Source organism: Medicago sativa, chromosome 2 (assembly GCF_051527215.1).
Source record: "Medicago sativa cultivar Bolivia chromosome 2, Bolivia_mono, whole genome shotgun sequence".
NCBI classification, from domain to species: Eukaryota; Viridiplantae; Streptophyta; class Magnoliopsida; order Fabales; family Fabaceae; genus Medicago; species Medicago sativa.
The window spans coordinates 4,046,783-4,072,752 of record NC_140750.1 but is presented as its reverse complement, the minus strand read 5'-3'; the positions used below and the strand labels follow the sequence as shown (position 1 = coordinate 4,072,752).

Here is a 25,970-nt window from a genome sequence, read left to right as displayed (position 1 = left end):
ATATGTCATCATATTTTTACACCTATTCCTTTTTTAAAAGATGATATTCCATAGGTTTGTACTACATATAAATTTGCTTCTATTTAATGGTGTTTTTTTTGTTAATGATACTAACAAAGTTTAATCTGGTTATAATATAAAGGATCAAGCTGCACTAACTTACACAAGTTAAGAGATCAATTCGACTTATATTAAAATTAAGGGACCAAACTGAGATTTTAAAATAAGTTTATGGGTTAAATTGACCAATTTTAAAGTTATGGGACTAAATTAAACTTTAAAATTAGTTACAGGGCCAAAGTGACATTTAAGCCAAAGAAAAAAAAATTAACAATACGGAAAAATCATATAATTATAGAAATAGTAATAACAACAATATTTAAAAGGAGAATTGAATGATATTATTAGTATTAATATTTGCTATCATGTTTTTTTTTTAAATATGGTAACATGTCTTTAAATTTTTTTTTATAAGTTAATACTAAATTACTAATAGTAGCATTACAAAGGAAGGTAGACTCAATTGGTAAAGAATTGACTTAACTGCAAGGTAATTGATTTAACTTATGGTGTGCTTGCGCGAGGACTTCTTTAGTGAATGATTTACAAGTACCTCTCTAAATGCTCTTCGAGCCATGAGATTTATTTTGACCCTGATGAGCTTCCGAAGCCTAACTCATCTAAACATTTTATAATTTTTTTTTCAAATTGTAAATTTAAAAAAAATTAAAAATGAAAAATCTCAACTTTTGATTCAAAATGAAAGCCTAAATTTTAGCATATTATAAAAGAAAAAAGATCAATCGAAAACATTTTTTAGGAAAGATTATTCAATAAAATGGAAAAATCATATAATTATAGAAACAATAATAATAAAGTTTTGAAGAAGAATCGAATGTTACCCAAAATTAAATTTGAGCAATAACCGGTGATTTTTTAAATTCCAATTTTACTAATTTTCTACAAAGTCTGTATTTCAATTTTTTTTTAAAGTATATATGTCGTGTCCTTTTAATAGCATAATGCATGTAAAAGTCTTTTAATAACACTTTTTTAAATGCCTTTTTGTCTAATTTTATAAATAAAAATGTACATGGGATAACTCTTTAATGATCATTGCACTAACGATTTTTGAGGTATAATATTTAATGAAGTTAATAAAATAAGAAACAAAAATCATATTGACTTTATTTTTAATAAAAAAAATATGTCGACGAATGTTGATTTTGTGAAAGGTATGAAATATGATTTCATCTATCTCCAATGATACTAGCCTAAATCTAAAATTTGTCTTTTTACTACTAGATTAAACCCTGAGAGTTGGAAAATCACAATTAACTAGACTAAATCCTGAGAGTTTATCATAATGCCGGGATTTCCAGTGGAGCCTACATTGGGTTGGGTAATCATGTTAGGTCAATAGCAATCACGCAAGTTAATTTGACACTACATATTCACGCAGAACCTTAAAGCCTAGACATATGGGTAATCTCATTCATATGTTGATCAAATTCTACTCTTTCTTCCGATATGTAGAACGTTAACTCACACTTCATACATTAACGTATTTTAATCAAGTGTGTGAATTTATGCATTCATAATTATGTGACGTAGTCATAAAAAGTAAAATAGAGACACAAACATGTTCAAAAATGTGGGTTAGTGGTGATTTCAAGGATGTAGGTTTACGCTCCTTTCTTTCATGAGAAGGGATAAATGAAATTAGAAGCAAAGTGAATACGAAAAAGGACATTGATTATGAGAGAAATGATAAGAGAAAAAGATATGCAATGGGTTTTCTGTCATGAGTTGGAACCTTTAAATCCAAAGTTTTTCTTTTTACCACTAGATTAAACCCTTAGAGTCGGAAATCACAATGAAGTAGAAAATGCATTTTTAATTCAAATTAATCATGATAAATAGCATATTCCTTATACATGAACCATCTCTCATCTTGGTTTTTTACTGAAAAAAGTTTATTGGTTTAATTGTTCTTGATTATTGGAATTACATTATGAAACACATTTTTCAAAAGTTGTTGGTAATTTTATGAGTTTCTTGAAAGGGTAGAGAATTTCTCGATAATTAATTTACCAAAACATTAGACTCAATTAAAAACAAACCACATCATTTAAAAATGTATAATAAACATGTATGTTGTCAACTTAACATAACATAAAAGTGCTTTTCTAAGGTTAAATCCTACCAAAGACCAAAAATAAAAGAATTTGAAATAATACAAGTTGAATGAAATAAATGGTATGAAAGAGAACAACATGGAAAAACTTAAATTTAATATTTTCTAGAAGAAGAATTAGACTAAACCAAAAAAACGTGTTATATCATTTTAAATTTTTTAATAAGCATGTATTTTATCAACTTAGCATAATACATCTGCATTTGTCTAATGTAAAATCCCATCAAATGCCAAAAGTAAATGAATTTGAAAAAAATATTAAGTTTGAATAGAAAATATAGCATTAAAGCGAATGACATCTACTAACTAAAATTTAAGATAAAAAAAAATCAAACAAATGACATTCAAAAACTAACAAATCAGTTTATCATAATGTTAGGCCTTCCAATAGAGCCTACATTAGGTTGGATAATCATGTTATGTTAATAGCAACCAAACAAGTTTGATTGACACTACGTCTTCACAAAAAACCTTAAGGCACTAGGTAAATGGGTCATCTCATTTCTATCTTGATCAAAATCTACTCTTTCATCCAATATGTAGAATGTTAACTCACACTTGAAAATGTTACCATATTTTAACCAACTGTGTGATTACATGTGTTCTTAATTATGTGACACGGTCATGGAAAGTAAAATAGAGACACAACATGTTCAAAAATTTGGGTTGATGATTATTTCGTGGATGTATGTTTATGTTCCTTTCTTTCACGAGAAGAGATAAAGAAAATTAGAAGAAACACAATGAATACGAAAAAGGACATTGGATATGAGAGAAATAATAAGAGAAAAAAATATGCAGTGTGTTTTGTGCATAAGAGAGTAGTGAATAATACGAGTTGTCGTTAATTTTATAGATTTGTTGAAGGAATTGAGGAATCTTGAGTAATTATTTTACCAACAAATTAGACTTAATTAAAAAAACTCAATATAATTTTAAAATGTTTAATAAGCATGTATTTTCTAAACTCAACATAACACATCTGCATTTTTCGATTGTTACATCCCACCTAATATCAAAATTAAAGGAATTTAAAATAATAGAACTTGAATAAAAATATAGTATGAAAATGAATTTTGACATAAGAGAAATGATAAGGGAAAAAAATTAAGGAGTGTGTGTTTTGTCTGTGAAAGTATACGGAATATATTGAGTTGTTGGGGGACTACCAGGGATCCAAAAACTAACAAAAAAATTCCTCATAATTTTGGAACTACCATGGAATCCTACACTGGGTATGATTCCCACAGTAAACTAGAAACCACACGAGTGAGATTGATACCACATCCTTACAAAATATCTTATAGCGTCAAGTATATGAGTCTTTTTATTGATACCTTCTTCGAAATCTACTATTCCATCCAATATAGAGCTTTAAGGAATTAACTAGGTATATGGGTATATCATTTAAATGTTCTTTAAAATTTACTCTAGCGTTCATGCAAAACTTTAACTCACAATTGACACATTAACATCTCTTCTTCAAGTATGAGACTCTTTGCATCTGTGATCTACCACCTTGAATCTCTCCCGCTTTCCCCACAAAGTTGAATCGAATAAAGAGGAACCACACAAACAAGAATGATACCACATTTTCACCCAATATTTTAAGGCACTAAGTGTATGCATTTTTTCACTTATATGTTGTTCAACCTTCAATCCTCTACTCAATGTTAGACTATAACTTACATTTGATACATCACAACATTATCTCCCTCAAATATGAAAAAATTCTAGCCCGTGCTTGGCACGGGTATCCATACTAGTTATCTTTTTCAATTTTGATTTAACAATCAATGACAAACATGATCAGGGATGCACCCTCCGGTCATTAATATAAGCAAAAATTCATATTTAAGATTCATTCAATAAATGATGTATGTTGTCTATAATAAAGACCACATACATAATTAAACGAATGAATGATTTTTGCTTATATTAGTGACCGGAAGATGTAGATCTTTATTTTGTTCTGCGATCAATTTTAAACAAATATTTAAATATATAGGAAGACAAATTAGCTTAGTCACGGATGACATCAACTGATCGTGAGCTCTTTATTTGTTTTCTTGACAGAAAATTGATCCAACTTCTTGTATAGGTACATGTACATATGGATAAAAAAAAATATGAGTATTACTTTTCCTACCCTATGGCCTTCTCGCGCGCCCTGCAAAAATTCCAAAAATACCCCTGGTCCGGATTACATTTTCCGAACAAGATTGTTAGTTTTTCCGGAACATAAATTCCGGACAAATACGGTATTCATATTTTGTGTCTTTCTTTGATGTCAAGGGTCTCTGTTGACCGTTATATGAACCCCACACAAGCTGCAATGCAATTGCAGGGTTCATAGGAACGGTCAACAATGACCATGACACCACAAACACTCCCAAAAGCTACCTAAAAAACTTAAATTTTTTGAAGAAATGTAAGAAAGGATGTGAAGAAGAATGAAGGAAAATGTTAAAGATCCAAGCCTTTTTATAGCCTAAAACAAGTACTAGGTGATTTGTAAGTAAAAGAAAACGTGTTTTTCATTCAAAACCGTCCAAAAAACGCTTTAAAACTCAACTAACCGGCCAAACCTTTTAGTGAACGTCACTGGCCAAGTTGTTACTGAGTGCTTCCGGATTATATAATCCGAAATGTATGCAGTATTTCCGGATTATATAGTCCGAATGGCACCAGAATAACATAAATAATGAATCTTTTGGGAAGGTGGTTCGAAGAGGAGCTTTTGAACTCGATCTTGCCGGCCTGCCAACTGACATGTTACGATCGGCAGGCCGACATGATCAAGTTCATAAGAACCTCTTCTTATGAACAATGCAATCAAATCATAATTTTCATAACAATAAATACCAAACTTTTTTTTGTAAATCTAGAAGGACTATCTATATATTTTTGACAGCATGCTCAGGATCTTCATAATGCCGTCAAATAGAGAGCTAACTCATCCATTCGCGACAATGACAAAAATTTGCATGGTTTGCTTTGGTGTGTTTGTGTGTTTTGCTGGTATTGAAGATCAAAACCGGAGAGGGTGTATTTATAGAGGTCCTTGGATGTTTTGGACCACATAAAATCTTAGTGCAATGTGGTCCATACAAAAGAATCCTATGCTGAAGCAATCCGGATTATACAATCCGAACCAACCCTCACCATACACAACGTCCCAAGTTTCACTTTGGGACACCCCATTATCGTCTTTTTCCGGAATACGTTATCCGGAATGCATGTGTTATCCGGATTATATCTTCCGGACTGCACCAGAAGCTTTAGGCCGGTGGTCTGCACCACAAAGAAAACGTTTTTCAAACGTTTTGGACGGTGGTCAAGTGTAAAAACACGTTTTTTTGACCGGCATTGATGGCCTCCCACACGTTTTTTAACCCCCCTCCCCTATAAATATGGTTCATTTTCTCAAAAATTTTCACACATTCTTCTCTCTTCTCTTCTCCTCTTCTACAACGATGTGTTTCCATCGTTGGCCTTTCATAGAAAGAGGCCTCTTTGGAAAAGCATCAGGGGTCATATGATCGGTCAATAGGGTGGGGGTCAGTTTGAATCTGAGGTTGGTTTGCCTGGGTGTCATGTTGACCATCATGGTCTCTTGTTCCCTAGAGGCCCCTGTGCCCCCTCTGTCTCCCCACCAACAGATTTTCTTCTTCACCGCCATCTTCTTTCCTCCCACCCTTTTTCCTCTTCATCAGTGGCTGGAGTTAGAGCTGGAGCCACTGGTATAGCTTATGTAATAGGATAGGATTAGAAATAGATTTAGGATATTATGTAATAAGCTTAAAAAGCTTGAAAGCTTGAAAATTATTGTAATGTATTGTTCATATATTAATAAAATGATTTTTTTTATGTTTTTGTCTTTTTATTTATGTTTTTTAGTTTATTTGCATTTTCTTTTACGAATTGTAGACCTTACAATTGCAAAAGTTCTAATAAAACACTGTTCCAGAATATACAATCCGGATATATCTGCAAATAAATCCGGAAAACATAATCCGAACAAGGGGTAAAATTGGAAAAAAAAATAGGGCGCGCGAGGAAAGGCATAGGGTGGGAAAAGTAATACTCAAAAAAAATATGTTTAACAGAAAAACTGTTTTTTTTTTTTTTTGACTAAAAGAAAAACTGTTTATAAAGATACGTTAATGAGTACTTATAAATTAATATAAAATGCTTATTTATTTATATAGAGGCACTAAAGAGAAATTTTTATAACACAAATGTAGAGTCGTAACAATAATCACTTAAATATTTTATTGGTCACTAAAATATATGAAATTAACCATTTATTTAACATACATCTTTTTTTTTTTTTTGTAAGGATTTAACATACATCTTATAAAGGGTGATTTATTCAATCATTCAATCTTGGCGATTAGATTTTAAAAATGATTATTATTTGTCGTGAACTGATGGAATAAATTTTTGATGGTACATGTTATACGTTTCCTTAAACAAAACTACCTTAGTTTATATTTATGTATATAAACAAAACAATAATAATGTTAGGTTAAAGAATGGCATTGTTGCAAGAATGAATTCGGCTTCTATAAGAAGAGAGTAGCAGCATGTGTTCATTTCATTCACCAATTCCTTTTCTATAAAGACGGGGAGAGGAGAGCAAGCAAATTACATCAATGGCCACTAAAGTTTACATCATGTAAGATCTTCTTCCTCTCTCTTCTTACTGTCTAACTGGTTTTTGGATGATCAAAACTGATTTTGTAAAATTGATTTTTACGCGTTTTATGTTTGGATACAAAATGAGTGTTTTTTTTTACTGTTTTTGTTGGCGTAGTACATAAAAGTAAGTTGAGAAATAAATTTCAGTGTAAAGATACATTTAGACGTAAAAGTTGCAAATCCTAGCAACTACTCCAAACATAGAACCAAAGATAAGCTTAATTTCTCGGTTTTTTGCTTAATTAGTAGTATCACAAGATCAATAAGAGTATATATCAATTATCATATCCTATATCCTCATATGAAATTTACTTTGCATGTTTAGTTACCATTCTGTGTACGGACATGTTGAGAAGCTAGCTGAAGAGATTCTAAAGGGGGCTGCATCTGTAGAAGGAGTAGAAGCAAAACTCTGGCAGGTACAAACCTTTTCATTTTCATTCAGATTATTTTTTATTTTATTTTTTTACAAATCATTGTAAAAGAAGTATAAATGAATTACAATTGGATCTTATATTTAGTGCTTGTTTAGTATTTTGGTAAGTTTAGCCAAATCAATGTCAATGTCAACGACTCGTCGTGATTTTATTTAAATCCACTCTGATATCAAATATGCACTTTTACCACTAATGATATATATTATAATTCATATATTAAGGTACCAGAAATATTGTCTGAAGAAATCCTAAGGAAGATGAAAGCACCTCCAAGGAGTGAAGTTCCAGACATTTCACCTAAACAGCTTGCTGAAGCTGATGGTTTTTTGTTTGGTTTTCCAGCAAGATATGGAATGATGTCTGCTCAATTCAAAGTATTTTTTGATGCAACTGGAAGTTTATGGAACAAACAAACACTTGCAGGAAAGCCTGCTGGCTTCTTTTTCTCCACTGCTTCTCAAGGAAGTGGCCAAGAGGAAACACCGTTAGTCACTCATCCTTCTCATCTTTCTAATTTCTACAGAGAATTTTTTCTTTTGTCAAGTATAGCCTAGTGGTTAGAGCCCACACATTTTAAATGTGAAGAAGTGGAGTATCTGGGGTTCGAATCCCGACCTCTGCGTATAATATGTAATACCCCCCTACCAACAGAGTTAAAGGGCCAAACATAGAGATGAGAACTTGAAAATAACCTATATGTTTATCTTACAGGTTGGTATTAAGGAAATAAGTCATGTTCAATTCAAAATCTAATATAATATTAGATAGAGTCTAATTTATTGAGAAAAAAAATAAAGGTAGTTCAGTGTATAAAATTCCCGTATACGTAGAGTCCAAGAAAGAGTCCGCCATTTTAGTGTATTGTAAAAATAGTAAAAGGATGCAAAAATATTTGATATGTTGCCACATTATCTCAAACCCGTAATAATCTTATTTTTCCCACTTAGTGTATGGAAAAAAGAAGTAAAAAGAATGATCAACTAAAATTGAGCTAAACAAATAAATCCACTTACCATGGAAGATGTAATCAGGGGGGAAGGGTAGTGTGCCAAGGCTACCCCACCCTTGTTTTTTTAAAAAGAAAAATAATTTTTTAGTAAGTTAGTGTATTTTTTTAGAAGAAAATTAGATCATTTTTTTTTTTGGTACAAAAGTTAGTGTATTTTTTTATACTATATTATTTTAATAATGTAGATTTACCTACCCCAACTAAGTCTCGTTATAAAAAGTTAGTAGAAATCCGACAAAAAAAAAAAAATATATCGTTTGATAGATTAATTTATTCTTCTTATTTTAACACTTTCAGTCACAATCGCTTTAAAAACAAACTAAACTAACTAACAAACTTCCGGTCTCAAACTCTCTGTTAACTATACAGAGTACGGTCACTATTAAAAAATTGTCAAGAAAATATTCATTATATTTTTTTTTGATAAAATATAAATTAAATATGAATTTTTAACCGTAAAAAATATAAAAATTCATATTAATTAATTATAAATTAAATATGAATTCTTAACCGTAAAAAATATAAAAATTCATATTAATTAATTTATGTTTTGTTAAAAAATCTATTTTTTTTTAGATTCTTACAATATAATTTTTTTGCACAATTTTATTAAAAAATATGAATTCTACATATAAATTTATTCTAAAAGAGGGACTAAAATTGAAGATGAAAAACTTTTGGAGGATTAAAAGTTGAAGAAAAATTTTATAGAGACTAAAACAAAAAATTAACATATTTATAGGAACCAAAAACATATTTACCCCCTTTTTTCCTTGTAGAATTTAGGCTGGCTTCGCCATCGGATATACTTGCTAAAAGAAGTCAACACAAGCAAAGTAACTGTTTGTTCTATGGTTTTTCAAATTTTCAGGTTTACATCTATTACTCAGCTTGTTCACCATGGTATGATTTTTGTACCTATTGGATACACATTTGGTGCTGGAATGTTTGAGATGGAAAAGGTGAAGGGTGGATCACCATATGGTTCAGGAACTTTTGGGGAACATGGAATAGGAGAACCTAGTGAGTTAGAATTGGCTCAAGCTTTTCATCAGGGAAAATACTTTGCTGGAATTGCAAAGAAGCTCAAAGGATCACAATGATTTTTATTTTCCACTGCATTTCTGAATCCACTTATCATATAGTCTGGTAAAATAAGATGTCATGTTTGTAACATAAAGGGGGAAAAGAGTGGGACAATTAATTAATTTTAATTATTTCTCCTTATTTTAGTAATAGTTTATTAACCTGTGCTGATAACTTTTAAATTTGTTACTAATTTTATTATTTAAAATAAAGAAAAATAATATACGACTGATTTAATAGTACCATACAACACTGGTAAAAAAAAATAGTAGTATCATACAACAACAATCAGACTTTATTGCATTAAGTGGGGTCGGACTGATTTAAAAACAAAAATCTCTATAAGCAACAACAAAAAATTGTAGTTAAAAGTGATGCAGAAAATCAGAAATATTAATGAATTTAGTTAGTTGCAAAAAAATAACAATATTTGTGACAGGCTGACAGCAAGCCCATTCCTAGCATTTTATGCCAAGTTTAATAAAATGACCTCCTAACATGTTTTGAAATCCCAACTAAGCTCCCACTCTAAAATAGTGTGTCAAATGTATCTCGTCCTATGTATTATTAATAAATAAAGAATAACAAAACAAAACAAATTGGGCAGGTCAAACTAAACCAACAAAGTTAAGTTAAACGATAGTAAACATACCAAGCTTTATATAAGTTTCGTTTTCTGATTTGATAATTCAATTGATTTACTACTTCTAAAATTTCTCAAAGAGCTTCATTATCATTCGTCATCATAAATTCATAATAGTATAAAATATACTTCCAATAACATGAAAACCCTTTATTATATGTCAACAGAATATTATATGTTACTTATCGAAAATCACAACAAGACCAAATTTGAAGTCCCTTTTCAAACATGAAACTTTCATAATGAAAGTCATATTATATAATGAAATCTAAATAGAAATTCAGGTTTGCTTCAATCTGAAACACCAAAAAACATCGTCAAAATAAAAAACAAATTTGGTCTCTATAAAGGAGTAGATATTTTGAGTTTTACATGTTGCTTCTGCGATTTACGTTTTACTTCTAAGTTTTGCGTTTTAGCTAATGAAATGGTGGGGTGAAAATGAAATGTTGCTGGGTTGTAAAAACAAGGTGAAACGGCTAATGGGCTGAAGTCTGGTAAATGTTTGGGTCCTCTTTGCGTTTATTGCTATATATGCCCCTTTAAACCAAGTATTGTTATACACACACCCCCTTTATAAAAAAATAAAAAATTGAGCAACCTACGAGCATGGCCTCTAGGCCGCCGCACCCTCGGCCTATGCCTTATGTCGGCCCTAGCTGACAGAAATGGTGTACATTTTTTACAAAACCAGCTCCTTAGTTAACACTGGAGACCTAAGCAAAACTCAGTTGCTATGAACAAATGGGTCTCCTCCTTTTCCCCTCCTATTTGGAAATTTACTCTTCTCACTTTTAAAATTGCTTATTCCCACCCCCAAAAATCTCATATTAACCCCGACGTAAGTTAACTTTCGGTCTCAACCAATGGCAGTTAACTTGCGCTGACCCCCAACGAAAGTTAACTTGTGTTGGTTTCAGGTCTGTTAACACAACAACAATTCTGTCAAGAATTGATGTGTTTTTAAGCACCTAAACTTGCAATTTTTTCATTTACAATCATTGGCTACTACTACATTCATTAATTCAATCAATGAATCATTCACATGTAATGGAAAAATCAATTCATCATTCAATCATTTCCAAAATCAATTCTAACTAAAAATAAGCAAAATCAAAATCAATTCCAAAATCATTCAAATGTCATAAAATAAATACACAAATACGCATATGTCATTAATTTAGATCAACATCCAAAATGTAGCCAAAATGTCATAAAAATACGAAAATTTACAATCACAAAGATCCAAAAAATTGTCGACGTCGGTCACTAAGTGCATCTCATCCTAGATCCTCCTAAACATACTGTGATAGTATGAACGTGGTTCGCCATCACGGAACGCATCCTCCGTAATGTCATAGATGTTCTACATAGCCTAGATTATGCAAGTGGTATAGGATTGTTTGTTCTGAACTGGGATGTGGCATCTATACCTTTAATGATGCTTTGTATTACCCAATTGGGATTTTTTTTTTTGGCTTAAATATGAATTTCGTCCCTGTAATATAGGCGTGTTTTGATTTTCGTCCCTGTAAAAAAAAAAGTTTGAATTACGTCCCTGTAAATTTTTTTTTGTTTGAAAATGGTCCCTGGGCCCACTGTTCAGCTGAGTTGGCAAGGGTTTGGCCACGTGGCAGTTGCTGACTGTGCAACTTTTGCCACGTGGCGCTGACGTGGCGTGCCACATAATTAAAAAATAAAAATAAAATTCTGAAAATTATTTATTTAAATTTAAAAAATCTGAAAATAAATTTAAAAATCATAAAAAATTTCCAAAAAAAATCTAAAAATAATAAAAAATTTCCGAAAAATCCCAAAATAAATTTAAAAATCATAAAAAATTTTGAAAAAAATCTGAAAATTATAAAAAATTTCCGAAAAATCTGAAAATAAATTTAAAAATCATAAAAAAAATTCGAAAAATAGATATTTTAATTTGAAAATTATATATTAAATTTTTTTCGAAAAACATAATTTCAGAAAAATATAATATATATTCTGAAATTAATATATTATATTCAGTTTTTTCGAAAAATTTCAGAATATATATATTAATTTCAGAAAAAAATCAGAAAATATATTTCATAATTTCAGAAAAAATTTCCGAAAAAAAATTTATTTTAATATTTCAGAAAAAAAATTATGAAAAATTTTATTTTAATATTTCGGAAAAAAATTTTAAATTTTTTTTGAAAATTTAAAAAAATTTCAAAAATTTATGATTTATTTTTTCGGAATTTTTAATTTTTAAAAATTTTTAAAATTTTTTCGGGAAAAAATTAATTCTTATCTACAACATTCTTCGAAAATTTTCACATTTTTTTAAATTTTTCGGAATTTATTTCACATTCTTCGAAAAATTTTCGAAATTTTCGAAAATTTAAATTTTAAAATCTGAAAAATCCGAAATATTTTTAAATTTTCGAAAATTTCAATTTTTTTAAAATAATCATGAGGTAAGGCGCAACATTAAGAAAGACTAATGGGGCAAGAAAGATGTAGCAGAAGTCTGACAGGAAACTTTTTTCGTATAACCCCCTTCTACTTGTTTAATTAACTGAATATGCGGGGAAAATAATAAATAACAAGCCTTTTACAGTAAAAATTGTCATATTCATATATGTATAATGTTATCATAATCATATATAGATCAACTTTGCTGGCATGACACACAAGTTTTCGAATTTTTTTAAGTTTTCGAAATTAAAAATTATAAATTTTAAAAATTTTAAAATTTTTGAAATCTTTTTATGATTTTTAAATTTATTTTCAGATTTTTCGTAAATTTTTTATAATTTTTAAATTTATTTTCAGATTTTTTGGAAATTTTTTATAATTTTCAGATTTTTTTCGGAAATTTTTTATGATTTTTAAATTTATTTTCAGATTTTTCGGAAATTTTTTATAATTTTCAGAATTTTTCGGTAATTTTTTATGATTTTTAAAATTATTTTCATATTTTTTAATTTTAAAAACAATTTTCAGAATTTTTAAAATATTTTTTAAAATTTAATATTATGTGGGACGCCACGTCAGTGCCACGTGGCAAAAGTTGCACAGTCAGCAACTGCCACGTGGCGAATGCCATGCCACATCAGCGCTACAGTGGGCCCAGGGACCATTTTCAAACAAAAAAAAATTTACAGAGACGTAATTCAACCTTTTTTTTTTTACAGGGACGAAAATCAAAACACGCCTATATTACAGGGACGAAATTCATATTTAAGCCTTTTTTTTTTTTTTATCATTCGATGAGGTTTTATGTCCCTCAAATATTTGTACTCTTTAATTTTATTTTATTCTACTTCATACATTGCATATCCATATGCACTCTATTCGCTAAAAAATACTTATATTAATATTGCCGTTAAAATAATAAAATATATTAATACTAGCAAACAATTGAAATATTTAACTAAAATATCATATTCATGTTTCACAAATTTTGGATCCTAACATCAAGACAGCACTCCAAGTCCACAATTTTTTTTAGATAGACGAAATGAAAATAGTAAAAACTCACACACATAAGTGGAGGAGTGGATGTTTTAACCCGATCATAACCTAACAATTTTAACATTTTTGTCGGTTTAGCTATTCGGTCGAGACCCTCCTATTTTAATTAAAAAAATTGAACCCTAATTAAATGTATTATCATTATTATTAAATTTTATTATTATTACTGCTATTATAAATTTTATTTTTGTTCTTTATACGTTCTTATTATAAAATTCAATTTTTGATGAACATGGTAAAGGTCTATTATAAAATTCAATTTTTGATGAACATGGTAAAGGTCGAATCATTATTGAGGGGTTCATATTAAACACACACTTTTGTTTTTTTTTCCTTCATAAAAAAAATATTGAAAAATAAATATCAATCATATTATATCAATCACGTTTAGTAGGAGATTCAAACAAAAATTACAATGTATTATACTAATAGTAAAATAATTTGAGCATTATGACTAATATATTCTCCTTATGATAATACCAGAGACCAACTTAGATATCATTTTTTTGCAAAGAATTTAATTGGGCCACAAGAAAATTTGGAACTAAATAGGATTTTTCATCTTGAAACAAATGATAACTTACTGAACTATTAATTCGAATATTTGTACCAAAAGAGTATATTCAGTACAGTAATCCTCTTGTCATTATTGAAAAATACAAGGAACACATAAAAAGAATTCACGTTTATCACAAAATCCTTTTTGTTGAAGGCATTTATTTCAAATTCTTCTTACACTATGATAACATAATTTAGGAATAATGACCGATTATTGATATGATCAAGTCAGTATCTGTATGTGACTCAAAAAAAAAAGAATTCAGTATAGGAATGTGCTGCACACTAATTTCCTCGTGTCTTTTCAAATGAGAACATTTCATTTCATATTTAGGTCAAGGATGCATATATAACTTGACAACTCTAAAAAATGTCAAAAGTACATTCAATTAAGGGTAGAGCCTGTCAGACCAGGTATGGAATAATATGACACAGGCCTATGTCAATGCAATTTGATAGTATAATTTGAGTTGAGCGGTACTTTGCTATATGAATAATTTGCAAAATCAAAAAAAGAAAGAACCCTTTTCAAGCTTTCCATAAAGACTTGCATTACAAGATTGTAACACAGGCTTTGTAATTGATTTGCCAAAACAGCAAAAGAAAAGTTTTTGTATAGTCATAATACGCATACTTTAATTATTAACATCACAATGATGCTTCATGTCTTTTACTTTCCACAGCATTGCATGCACTTTATCAAATTCGTTTCAAGTATATTCTTTTACATGAAGTAACCTAACGTTTCTAAAAAGATTTGATATCCATGGATTACTCCTGCAGACATATATATTCAGAAACTGGAAATGATGTGTAGATGCTTGAATTAAAGGTATGATATGATGCAATTCATATCGTCCGATCAACTTAAAAAGTGATGAATAAAAATGATAACCTTCTGCCAAGAGATACTTACCATTTATTAGATTTTTTATTTCCTAAAGTAGTACTTTTTTATGATTAGTCATTTTTCATAAATGGATTCTTTAGCTTTAAGCTTATTTCTCTTTTGATTATTTGATTCATTGTCCAGCCTTCTCCAACGGTCCACCTCTTCTATATGAAGTGTGAACATAGCGAGTTTAAAATGTTTATTTTTTTCCCTTAATTGACGAATACCATGAATTAAATAATCTTCCTAGAAACAAAAATTAAAAAAACCTTATTAAATTATGTCAAAAATATTAATCTACTTTTTTTTTATATTAAAATATAGAGTAAATAGTCAATTATCCCCCCTGAAATTGTAAGTTTCGTCAATTACCCCCCTGAAATTAACAAAACTTCAATTACCCCCCCCCCCCCCCCCCCCCCCGAAATTGCACGACGTTAATCAATTTACCCCCTCCGTCAAATTTTTCTGTTAGTCAACATGATGTTTTGCAAATACCCCCTAAAGTTTTGCACTTATGTGCAAAATGCCCCCTAAACTTGAATTTTTTTTTCTTATCCTTAAAAGTGTTGCATTATCACTGAATTGTAGAGCATATTAGCTAAGTTTTGACGATATACAACCATATATTGGCAGTATGGTAGAATAAATTGGCAGTATTTGGTAAACCCTACAATAATGTTCAAAACTCAAGAATATTTACAAAACAAACATAAAAGTATTTCTTTGTTCCAACATCAAATGTTGTTTTTTCTTTTTCAAGTTGTCCTTCACCCCATTAGAGATCAAAAGGATGGTGGCCATCATGTTTTTTTATTCTCTTAAAAAAACATAATGAAATATACATAATATAATATTATTATCAATTCCTTTGAATCCTAACGGTGGGAAGAAGACCATGATTCCTTCAAGATCCTTTATAAAGTGAGATAAGTAACATGTTTATGTATTTTTTCTTGAAAGTGAGAGAAGTGTTTTGGTGGTGAGAGAAGTAACATGGTTAATGTTTGATCGTTTAAAGGAACATATGGTTGTATACCGTCAAAACTTAGCTAATATGCTCCACAATTCAGTGATAATGCAGTCACTTTTAAGGATAAGGAAAAAAATATAAAAAATTTCAAGTTCAGGGGGCATTTTGCACATAAGTGCAAAACTTCATGGGGTATTTGCAAAACGTTATGTTGACTAACAGAAAAATTTGACGGAGGGGGTAAATTGATTAACGTTGTGCAATTTCAGGGGGGTAATTGAAGTTTTGTTAATTTCAGGGGAGTAATTGACGAAACTTACAATTTCAAGGGGTAATTGACTATTTACTCTAAAATATATTAATGGTTACTAGTTTGTTACAACTTTACGAAGAGTGAGAAAATTAGTAGAAGAAGCGACTGAACTCCGAACCTCTTGCATATATTCTTATCAATTTTGAAAGTCCTCAAACTATGACCCTAACCCACACGTTTGGGGGCCAAAATGTCTTCGATACTAAAGAATCCCCATTTAAATGTCTCCAAGACAAAAAGCCCCCAAAGTTAAAGCCGATCCACATGACATAACCTTTTTCCCTAGACTATATTTTTATATTTTCAAGTGAAATAAATAAATTTTGTCCCGAAATAAATGACTTTTTTGAATTGTTTATGTTAACAAATTTAAAAAATTTATAAACAATTAATTCAAAATATTGTTGGATGAATAAAAAAAGGAGCCATGAAGTCCTTTATCTGGGCCAAAAAAAAAAAAACGAGGCAAGAGCTTATTTCATGATTCTATAAGCGTATAACTAAATTAAGAAGGTTGCTTTATAGACCCTTTAGGTTGTTCAACTTTAAGAAAAGATTGATCAAAAGATACGTTTTGATGTATTAGTGTCGTCAAAAGATATATGTTCCGATAAATTAAGGGGATTTTGAGCATAAGTCTCTAGAGCAATTCTACTAATTTGGCGTCTCAACCAAACTCAGTGGACTACTGTTCCTTCGACTGCAATTAATCTTACTAAATAAGATTCACAATCTAGTTCTTTAAAACGAAAAATTCCCAATCTAGTTAATATGTATCACAAAAGGGAAACTGATGATGTAAATAATGGATACACTTTGCATACTTTGTGGGGAAAATCATCTAATTATGCGGTGTAAATTTCCTTTTTGGTCTGTTTTTACATGGTAACATATTGTTTCAGTCTTGTCTTCGAATCTATTTCACTTGTTCCACGTGTTCTTTTATATGTGGCTGTTCATGCTAGAGGTAAAAATGTTTCGTTATGCCTTCGCAAGTGTGTTGTCATGGAGTCTGATTAGTTGTAACTTGATTGAATTAGTGTATCTTTGAACATTTCTTTTTAATCACCATGAATATCTCTTTTGATTAATAAATGTCCTCCAAAAATAATCTATTGAATGTGTTAAAAAATGACTTAAGAAATGTTGAGGGAGCCTAAAAAGAAAACTGCTCTATATCTTTCCATAAGAGATGTTTATTTACCAGACCGACCTGACTTAAGAAACTTATAAATGTAAGACAAATGTTAATATAAGCGTGAGTTGAACATGAAAAGTTACTCTTTCTTTTTACCATAGAAAAAGTGATTAGTTGAACAATTTGATGCTAAAAATACTCCCTCCGGTCCTAAATATAAGCAAATTTCACTTTTTAGGTTCATTCAATTAATGATGTATGTGGTTCATATTATGGACCACATACATTATTAATTGAATGAATGTAAAAAGTCAAATTTGTTTATATTTAGGACCGGAGGGAGTATATAGATAAAATTTCAATTGTAGGGACACCTCTCGATGGTCTAGTTTTTAGTTTTCCCTCCTTAATTGGTGACCTTAATTGATAGTTCATAGTCAAGTCATCACAATAATTTCAATGAATGGAAAAGAAGGATGGATGGATATTCCAAGGACTTGGAAATTTCTTCTTTGGAACATGAGACTATATTCAAACTAAAAAAAAAAAAAAAAAATGAAGATGAGAGTTACGAGGTTCATGTAAATCTAAGTATTGATTATCTATCATATCTAAGTTTCTAAACCACATTCTTCTCATATAAAATGATTTTTTGTGAGGAGTTTCATCATTTCATGTAAGAGAAGTAAACCAAGAGTGATGGAGAGAATATGTGAAGGGTTTCATCATTACATAAAAGTTTAGAAAAAACAATTTATAAGATAAAAATTTGGAAAATGCTAAAAAGTACTCTTAGAATTTTGGTTAAGGAAACATATATAGAAATACTTGTTGGAAAGTGATAATTAAATTTAACATTTTAAAAGTTGTTGTTTTCAATATAAAATTAATACTTTTTAGCTCTTGGCATTTGTTAGCATGATGACCTTATTTTTAATCTAATGGTGACTTTTGTAATACAAGTATAATTATATACAATTGTAATATTTGATCCTCCTTATCGAACAACGCAGCATTATTCAATTCCTCTCAAAAAAATATATATTCAATTGTAATATTTGAACCTCTTTATGTTTCTACAATAAGAATCGTAATGGGGAAGATCAAAATGTATAAAAGGTTGGAACATATATAATGATTCACTGGCTGCCAAAGACAATTATTTGATACGTGCTAGAAAAGCTATTGTCGCATATGCCCTAATTTAAAAACACCATTCTTTGAGAGAAGAAGCAACTCTAAAACGGAGGTAACAAACAAAAGCCACCTCCACCACTAGACCATTCCAAAGAAATAAACTAACAAAAGTGAAAATTAAACCAACATCAAATGAATAGTCACACAATACTATATATAATCCACTACATTTTGCACATTTTTCTTTTTCTGATCTAAACATTAATAAATTAAAAGTTGGTGCATCCCCCTTTAATTAATGATATGATTCAAAAGATATATACTACTCAAATATATCGACTAGCAGGAACAAAAGGCGTTTTAGGTAGCTAGCCTCATCTGCTAAATTCAGCCATAAAACAAGAACAAAGAAAACTATAATCTAATGTCTAATGCTGCTGAATTTAGCACTTGTTCCTGCCCCTCTTTAACTTTAGATTACAAAAACCTAATGGGGGCTAGTATAATCTTAAACAACCTATCTCTAATCTCTAGTTTTATATATAAAGCACATCATGGCCCAGACCATCTTTGAAGTGTTACTTCCTTTTTTTTTTATTTATTTTCATTCCTCCTTTATCCTTCTTTTGCCTCTTCAGCTTTTATCTTTTTGCATACCAATATCTTGTCTTCTTCCTTTTACCTTACAAATGTAAATGTGATGATAATGGATTGTCTATTGCACCATGCAAGCAACTATGGTTTTTGTAAATATATAATTAATTCATGTCATCAATTAGTTTACTCTCCATGCCCAGTCGTACTCATAACCGCACTCTACCGGTAGAGTCTTTTTTCTATCGGCCGAAGAGTGGACCTCCAAATGTAGGTGTCCAGAAGTCAACAGGAGTCTCGTTAGTCATCGGAAATGTGCTTGAAATCGGCACCAAACAAAGTCCTTGGCTTCTTAAATCTTGTTTTTTCCCTTCTGACTCATTCACATTATCACAATCCTTCATACAAAGATATATATACAAATTAATTTTTCAAGATCCAAACATTACATAAATCTTTATTTTTTATGAAAATAAATACTTATATATCTTGCATGCCATGTAAATTTGATAGATTTATATATATTTCCAAGAATAAATTTGAAGATAAGCTATACTTATATATCTTGCATGCCATGTAAATTTGATAGATTTATATATATTTCCAAGAATAAATTTGAAGATAAGCTATTATATAGATATAGCATATATATACCTGTTGTTGTTGAATGGGAGATCCATTTTTCATATATGGAGTGCTCAAAACCTGAAATTAATAATAAACAATTATATTTATTTTTACTATAAACATAAGAAAGCTATGCTACGATCTTATGCTAGCCAAAATATTATTAATTAGGATTTTTTTAAAGCAAAGTTAATTATAAGAAGAATGGAAACATACATTGACTTGATCATGAAGGAACTTGATGTACTCAATGGCTTCATGAAGAACAGATGCTGTATCCGTCTGTATATCAAGATCAACAAAAATATGTAACTAGTGAGTTTAAATAATATAGTTACCCTTAGTTAATGTCTTTAAAAGGTAAAGGTGTTTAAATTCTACATATATCACTTTCAAAGTAGCTATAGAGGAAAAAGTGAAAGAGAACCATTAAAAAGAAATTCACCTTTCCGAAAGGTGAAACCAATTGCTGAAGAGCTGTGATCCGGTCCCCTAGCTTCTCTTTCCGGACCTGCATGTCCATACATATCAACTTTATCAAATCTAAAAGAGCAAAATACATCTTAAATAGTCTTGCATATAGTAAAAAAAAAATTATCAAGAATATTAACACTTTATAATATAATAGTACAATACCTTAAAAGTTGGTAATGGAGATGGAGTCTCGATTCTTGGCCTCTTAACTGCAGCTTCTGATGAATTTTTAGTATCTGGAGATTTTTCTCTCTTCAGCTGCACATAGATAAAATTTCATAATATGTTATTATCCTTTAGCCAAAAAAAGCCCTAATTTTAGCTAGCCATGGATTGTTTACATATAAATAAACTAGCATATGGGACCCGTGCTCAGCACGCGTGCTGAAAACCTAGTTGGTATGAGAGTTTTTTTTTTTTTATAAATTTATTTATATATAAAATGATAAATGGAGACGTCGACACATGACACAACGTGGATAAACGAACTGTGTTTTATTAATAGAAATGATAAAAGATAGATGGAGACGATATAATGTTGCACAAAATGGATAAACCGACTGTATTTTATTTATAGTTTGATAATAATAGGATAATGGTTAGATGTAAACAAATAAATAATTATATACCTTGTTTAATAGAGTATTTGATGAATTAAATTTGTTGTCTTCAAAATTAGGAGATTGATGTTGTGGTTGTGATGAAGCAAAAACTCCAGCTCTAATGTCATTAAGGGCCTCAGCTGAAGCATTCCAGAAAGGAGTATTGTTTGAAAAGAGCAATCCACTAAGCTGTTGTTTTGGCATTGAAGAAGGTTTCATAAGGGAAGTAACATTAGACCATGTTGGTGAAAGTTCATTGGAGGATGAATAGGACATAGAAGGGTTGGTAAAAAGTGAGTTTTGGGGTTGTGGTTGAGGTTCAGGATCAAATAAACTTTGTATCAAACTTGAAGGGTAACCATAAGAATTATTAACTGATCCAATTGGATATCCACATGATAAACCAGTGCTTGTTACAGAATTCAGATTTTGTTGTTCTAAGGAAAATTCTTGATCCATTGGCTTGATGAAAGTTGAAACTTGGCTTCCACATGTAGATGAGAAATTCTTTGTGCTCCACTCCTTCTGAATTTGTGAATCATTACTGCAGAAAAATAATTTACAACATATAAGGAAATAAATTTTGAACTATACACATATATTCTTAATAACATGATGTTTCTATTCATATAAAAGTTGGTTATACTTGTTAGTTGTTCTTCTGGTTATATATATCCTAATCATGCTTTATTTCTAACTAACTTTTATACCTAATTGTTCCTTTTTTTAAAATGGAACAATAAGATAAAACAATTAAAACAAAAAAGAAAGAAAGAAAAAATCTTCCATATTATGAGAACTTACAATAAGGACTGATTCCAATTAGATGAAGTTGGAGATAAGAGGTCAAAACCCATGATTTGTAAGGTGGAATCAATCAACATGCTACCAGTTCCATTAGCTGATGATGATTCACTATGCTGTGGCTTCTGAGGATCAAGAAAACTTAGAGAACAATCAGAAACATCAAAGTTATTATTAACTTCAATATCAGAACAAGTTCTTATTGTTTCCTTCAAACCCAAAAAGTCATTTTGCCAAGTACTATAGTTTCCTACATCATTAGCTGCAACAGAACATGTTGATGATGAGTTCATCATAAGAGGGAATACACTTCTTGTTGAATTATTAATATTCCACCATGTTTCACCACAAATTCCAGCTTGAAACTCCTCAGCCATGTTAAGATTGTTGCTATTTATAAACAAAATCTATATGTTATATTTTTGCTAATAACAAGTTTCTGTGTTAGAACTCTTCTTCTTTGAGTTAACAATGATATCACACTCAAAATCAACTATGTTTATAAGCTCATTGGGATAATATTTATATATGGAATGGTTAGAAGGGTATGGACCCCGGAAATGACCAGAATTTGGTTGACATTACAAGGGGGTGATTTGACAAATGAGAGAAAATATTAGAGAATTTTGAATCCAATTCTAATTCTTTCTTTATTAAATACAAATTAGTATATGTTCCTATGATTAATTTATTAATTGTCTTGGGTTTGTTTTCTCTTTGTCTTGCTTTATTGAATAAAATATAATAGTGTATAAAGAATTGTAGTACATACCGTGTGGACAATTTTGTTCCTTGTGTATAAAGTTTTGTGAGGATGATGATATTGGATTGACCATAATGGAGATGGTGTGGTGGGCTTTTATCTATAAAATATCGATCATATGGTTGAAATTAATCCCATGGTTTTCTAAATGTAATTGAAATTATATATTTATATAATTGAAGACTCAGTTGTGAACTTTTGTTTGAAAAATAAAAGGAGTTAGAAATTGAAGTTGTATTGGAGTTTCGCATGGACAATGTTTCAATGCTATTATATGTATATATGGGGTAGGAAAATCGTATCTTATGAGCTAACTTTTACGAGTAAAATCTAATTCATTTAACATGGTATCATAGTTGAGCTAAAGATATCAATGTGAGAATTCGACCCAGGACTAAAACTAGACATGAACGTGGATATTGTAGTTGTATTATAGTGGGTTTTATATTGACAAGATTCTAGAACTGTTGGATTTATATATGTGTTTGGGCTGCATTATCTTATTATGAGCTAACTTTTCAAAATGATATCTAAACTCATTTAACATGGTTTCAAAGTTGAATTATAGATGACAGTATAATTAGACCCATGAACCAAGCTAAGCGTGGGTTGAATATTGAAGATGTATTTTGTGTGTTGGGGGGAGGGGGCTCATCTTATGAACTGATTTTTAAGACTATGATCCAAGTGTTTTTAACATAATTAAGTTAATATAAAAATTGTGCAAATTTTAATAACTTATAACTTTTTCATTTATCCCCTAAGACCGGTCTCAGGACTTTGTTTCGGCCGTTTAGACCATAGGTTATGTAGTTTAAATTCATGGATTCAAAAAGGTTGGTTAAGTGGCGGAGCCAGACAAAAAGGAATCGATTTATTTGAGTTGTAATAAATTTCGGCCTTCTTCTTGAAAAAGGAATTGATTTTTTGACTCTTCATCATCTTAACTTTTATGATGCAAAGAAACAAATTTATCAATTTCAACTAGGTTTAATTTCAATTTAACAATGTGTAATGGATAAGAATGGTTGAAATTAACAAAGGAAGCAATATAGTAAGTGCCTGGGTATAAAAATAAGTTATTTATTTTTAAATGCCCCCTGCCTCTGCCACTGGGTTGGTCTACAATATGTTTAACTTTTATATTTTTAAACATTAACTACGTACATTTTGTCAACTATAGTGGAACTATTGAAGTTCTCTTAAGTATCATTTGTGAAAAGAAAATCAAACAATTATATTTTTCTTTTTAAACATTATTTCTTTTTGCATTATTTCTTAAAATATATCGACAAATACTCACTCATATCTTATCAGTTATATGATTCAATGTATGTGTAAAATAATTATAGCAAGAATATTTCTTTTTGTACAAACATGACTATTCTTATTAGTTTCCTTGTACAAACATGACTATTCTTATTAGTTTCCTCCTTCTTTGACATTTCATATTCATTAAGCTTCATATGTGATCCACAATTTTCTTTGATAAATTATAGACGTGGTGCACAATTTTAATCATTCAAAAAAGTGTTCTTCATGATAAACTTGAGGACCATTTGATGGTCCAAATAATACAGTCATAATATTTCTCAATATAGACATCGTAGCACTACCATGGTGTACACACAAAACCAATATTTTTTTTCTTAAGCTAACACCATGATGTATTAACATTTTAATTTTTAAAAGGAAAATGTTAACCAGTGCCCCCGGGGCACTGGTTAAGGGTCAAATATAGTAGGATTTGCATTGAGAGATGTGTAATCAGTGCATTAAAAGCTGAAAAAGTATGTTTTTTTATTTAAAATTTCCTCTTTTGGCTTCCTTAACCAGTGCCCCGGGGCACTGGTTAACAAGACCCTTTTTAAAAAGTGACCAAATCGCAGTCGGTAAGCGCGTGTATATCACGAGAGTTAGTGAAACTGAAACACAACAACTAGTTATGCCACAACGTAACTAGTACTTGACCAGACGTAACTGTAGCATGGACCAAATTCGTATGTCTTTTTTTGTTTTGTCTTCAAAACTGCTCCTTCTTTAGCTGAGAAAAGATAACACTGAATACTAGTATTATGGCTTTAGGTAATCAAATAATTAAGCAATTGAAGATTTTAATTTTCAACTACTGCACAATACTTGTGTTTGATGTCAAATACTAATTAAATGGAGTAGCTTTACTTTCTCAGAAGAAACCCAGCTTAATTAAGTCAATGTCAAACCCTAACTAATATTTGGCGTTGAGCTAGCTTTTGTTCAATTAATCATCTTTCAGATTAGATATCGTGATAATCTCATCATATTGACTAAAGTTTATAATTTGGGTTGAGACTTTTGTGTTTATTTTGTAAGAGTAATGATATACCAACACAAAAATCTGAGATCAAATATTTGAGAATGTTGTGTATTGTCGTAAGGTTTGAACACAACATTTAGACGCACCTACATAAAAGAAAAAAATAGTGTATATTTTTAAAATAATTAAATATTTTTTAAATTGCACTTATTAAGAAGGATGACTCTCGAACTGCAAGTTATTTTTCCCAAATAGATAGTATTGTTTACTTTATAAAGATGACATTACATGGGATTAGTTACCTTAAAAATTACCTCACATTTATTTAGGTCTTGTTTTTTTATAAGATTATATTGGAAGAATTTGATTGGTTCATCATTGTAATGAAATTCAAATAATTTAACTCTTATAAATTGCATATTTTTCAACATTTAAAAAAAATAAAATCAATATCTCCCCCATATTCTTTTTTTAGTGGTAATCGGGGTTTGAACCCCGGACCTTGCATATCTTATGCATTGTCCATACCAACTGAGATCCATACCAATTGAGATAAGATCACGAGGATATATCTCCGTATTCAAATTAATTTAGCTAAACATTTAATACTTAAAAGTCCGTGTGGAATCGATCTTCTTATTACACGATAAAATTGTGCCTTGTTGTGGGTTATCATGAGCACAAATAGATCTATATTGTTTCACTCACAACTTTTATGAAGATGATATAATATCAAGAAGCGAGGAAAAAAGAGACTTAACACAAATTTAATATTGAATTGTGCAGATACACTTTATTGAATTTATCTCAAACTATTTATACATACACAATGCAATTTCTAATCTCACATTGATTTACTAATACAATTTTTAATTGCAAAGTTACTCTAGTATATCCATTACTCTCTCCGTCCTAAATTATAAATCGTATTGATGAAAAAAATTATTCAAAATTATAAATCACTTTATAATATCAATAAATCATTAATGATTTTTTTCCTGTTATACCCTTCATTGTTTCGTACTCCCTCTGTCCCGAATTAACTGAGCCAAAAGCTATTTTGATTTGTTCAAAAAAGAAAACTGAGCCAAAAGCTAATTTCACACGTATTAAGAAAAATGTATAAATGAAGGAGAGAGAAAAATAATTTTAAGTGCACTTGTTAAGTATTGATGCATTCTCCACTATCATAAATGTAAAGTGGACT

At 30.0% G+C, this 25,970-nt stretch overlaps 2 protein-coding genes across 2 annotated transcripts; one reads left to right on the top strand and one right to left on the bottom strand.

The window, feature by feature from the left end:
- The first annotated feature begins 6,799 nt into the window (after nt 1-6,799).
- Nucleotides 6,800-9,574, top strand: LOC146943756 (NAD(P)H dehydrogenase (quinone) FQR1-like). The gene is made up of 4 exons (XM_085742023.1): nt 6,800-6,878; nt 7,227-7,320; nt 7,560-7,822; nt 9,219-9,574. The coding sequence occupies exons 1-4, from the start codon at nt 6,856-6,858 to the stop codon at nt 9,448-9,450; spliced, it is 612 nt and encodes a 203-aa protein (XP_085598149.1). The 5' UTR covers nt 6,800-6,855; the 3' UTR covers nt 9,451-9,574.
- Nucleotides 9,575-18,841: 9,267 nt separating this feature from the next.
- On the bottom strand, nt 18,842-22,201 carry LOC146943755 (basic helix-loop-helix (bHLH) DNA-binding superfamily protein). The gene is made up of 7 exons (XM_085742022.1): nt 21,705-22,201; nt 20,928-21,444; nt 20,461-20,556; nt 20,270-20,335; nt 20,041-20,106; nt 19,852-19,902; nt 18,842-19,595 (listed from the first exon to the last, which is right to left on the bottom strand). The coding sequence occupies exons 1-7, from the start codon at nt 22,079-22,081 to the stop codon at nt 19,440-19,442; spliced, it is 1,329 nt and encodes a 442-aa protein (XP_085598148.1). The 5' UTR covers nt 22,082-22,201; the 3' UTR covers nt 18,842-19,439.
- Between the last annotated feature and the right edge of the window lie 3,769 nt (nt 22,202-25,970).

Excerpts from the sequence above, each read along its gene's own strand:
- LOC146943755 (XM_085742022.1), bottom strand. The coding sequence starts at position 22,081 with ATGGCTGAGGAGTTTCAAGCTGGAATTTGTGGTGAAACATGGTGGAAT. Across the intron at positions 19,903-20,040 it reads TCCTTCATGATCAAGTCAAT|GTTTTGAGCACTCCATATAT; the intron begins GTATGTTTCCAT and ends TATTAATTTCAG. Across the intron at positions 19,596-19,851 it reads CTCCCATTCAACAACAACAG|GATTGTGATAATGTGAATGA; the intron begins GTATATATATGC and ends CTTTGTATGAAG.
- LOC146943756 (XM_085742023.1), top strand. The coding sequence starts at position 6,856 with ATGGCCACTAAAGTTTACATCAT. Across the intron at positions 7,321-7,559 it reads TAGAAGCAAAACTCTGGCAG|GTACCAGAAATATTGTCTGA; the intron begins GTACAAACCTTT and ends TCATATATTAAG. Across the intron at positions 7,823-9,218 it reads AGTGGCCAAGAGGAAACACC|GTTTACATCTATTACTCAGC; the intron begins GTTAGTCACTCA and ends TCAAATTTTCAG.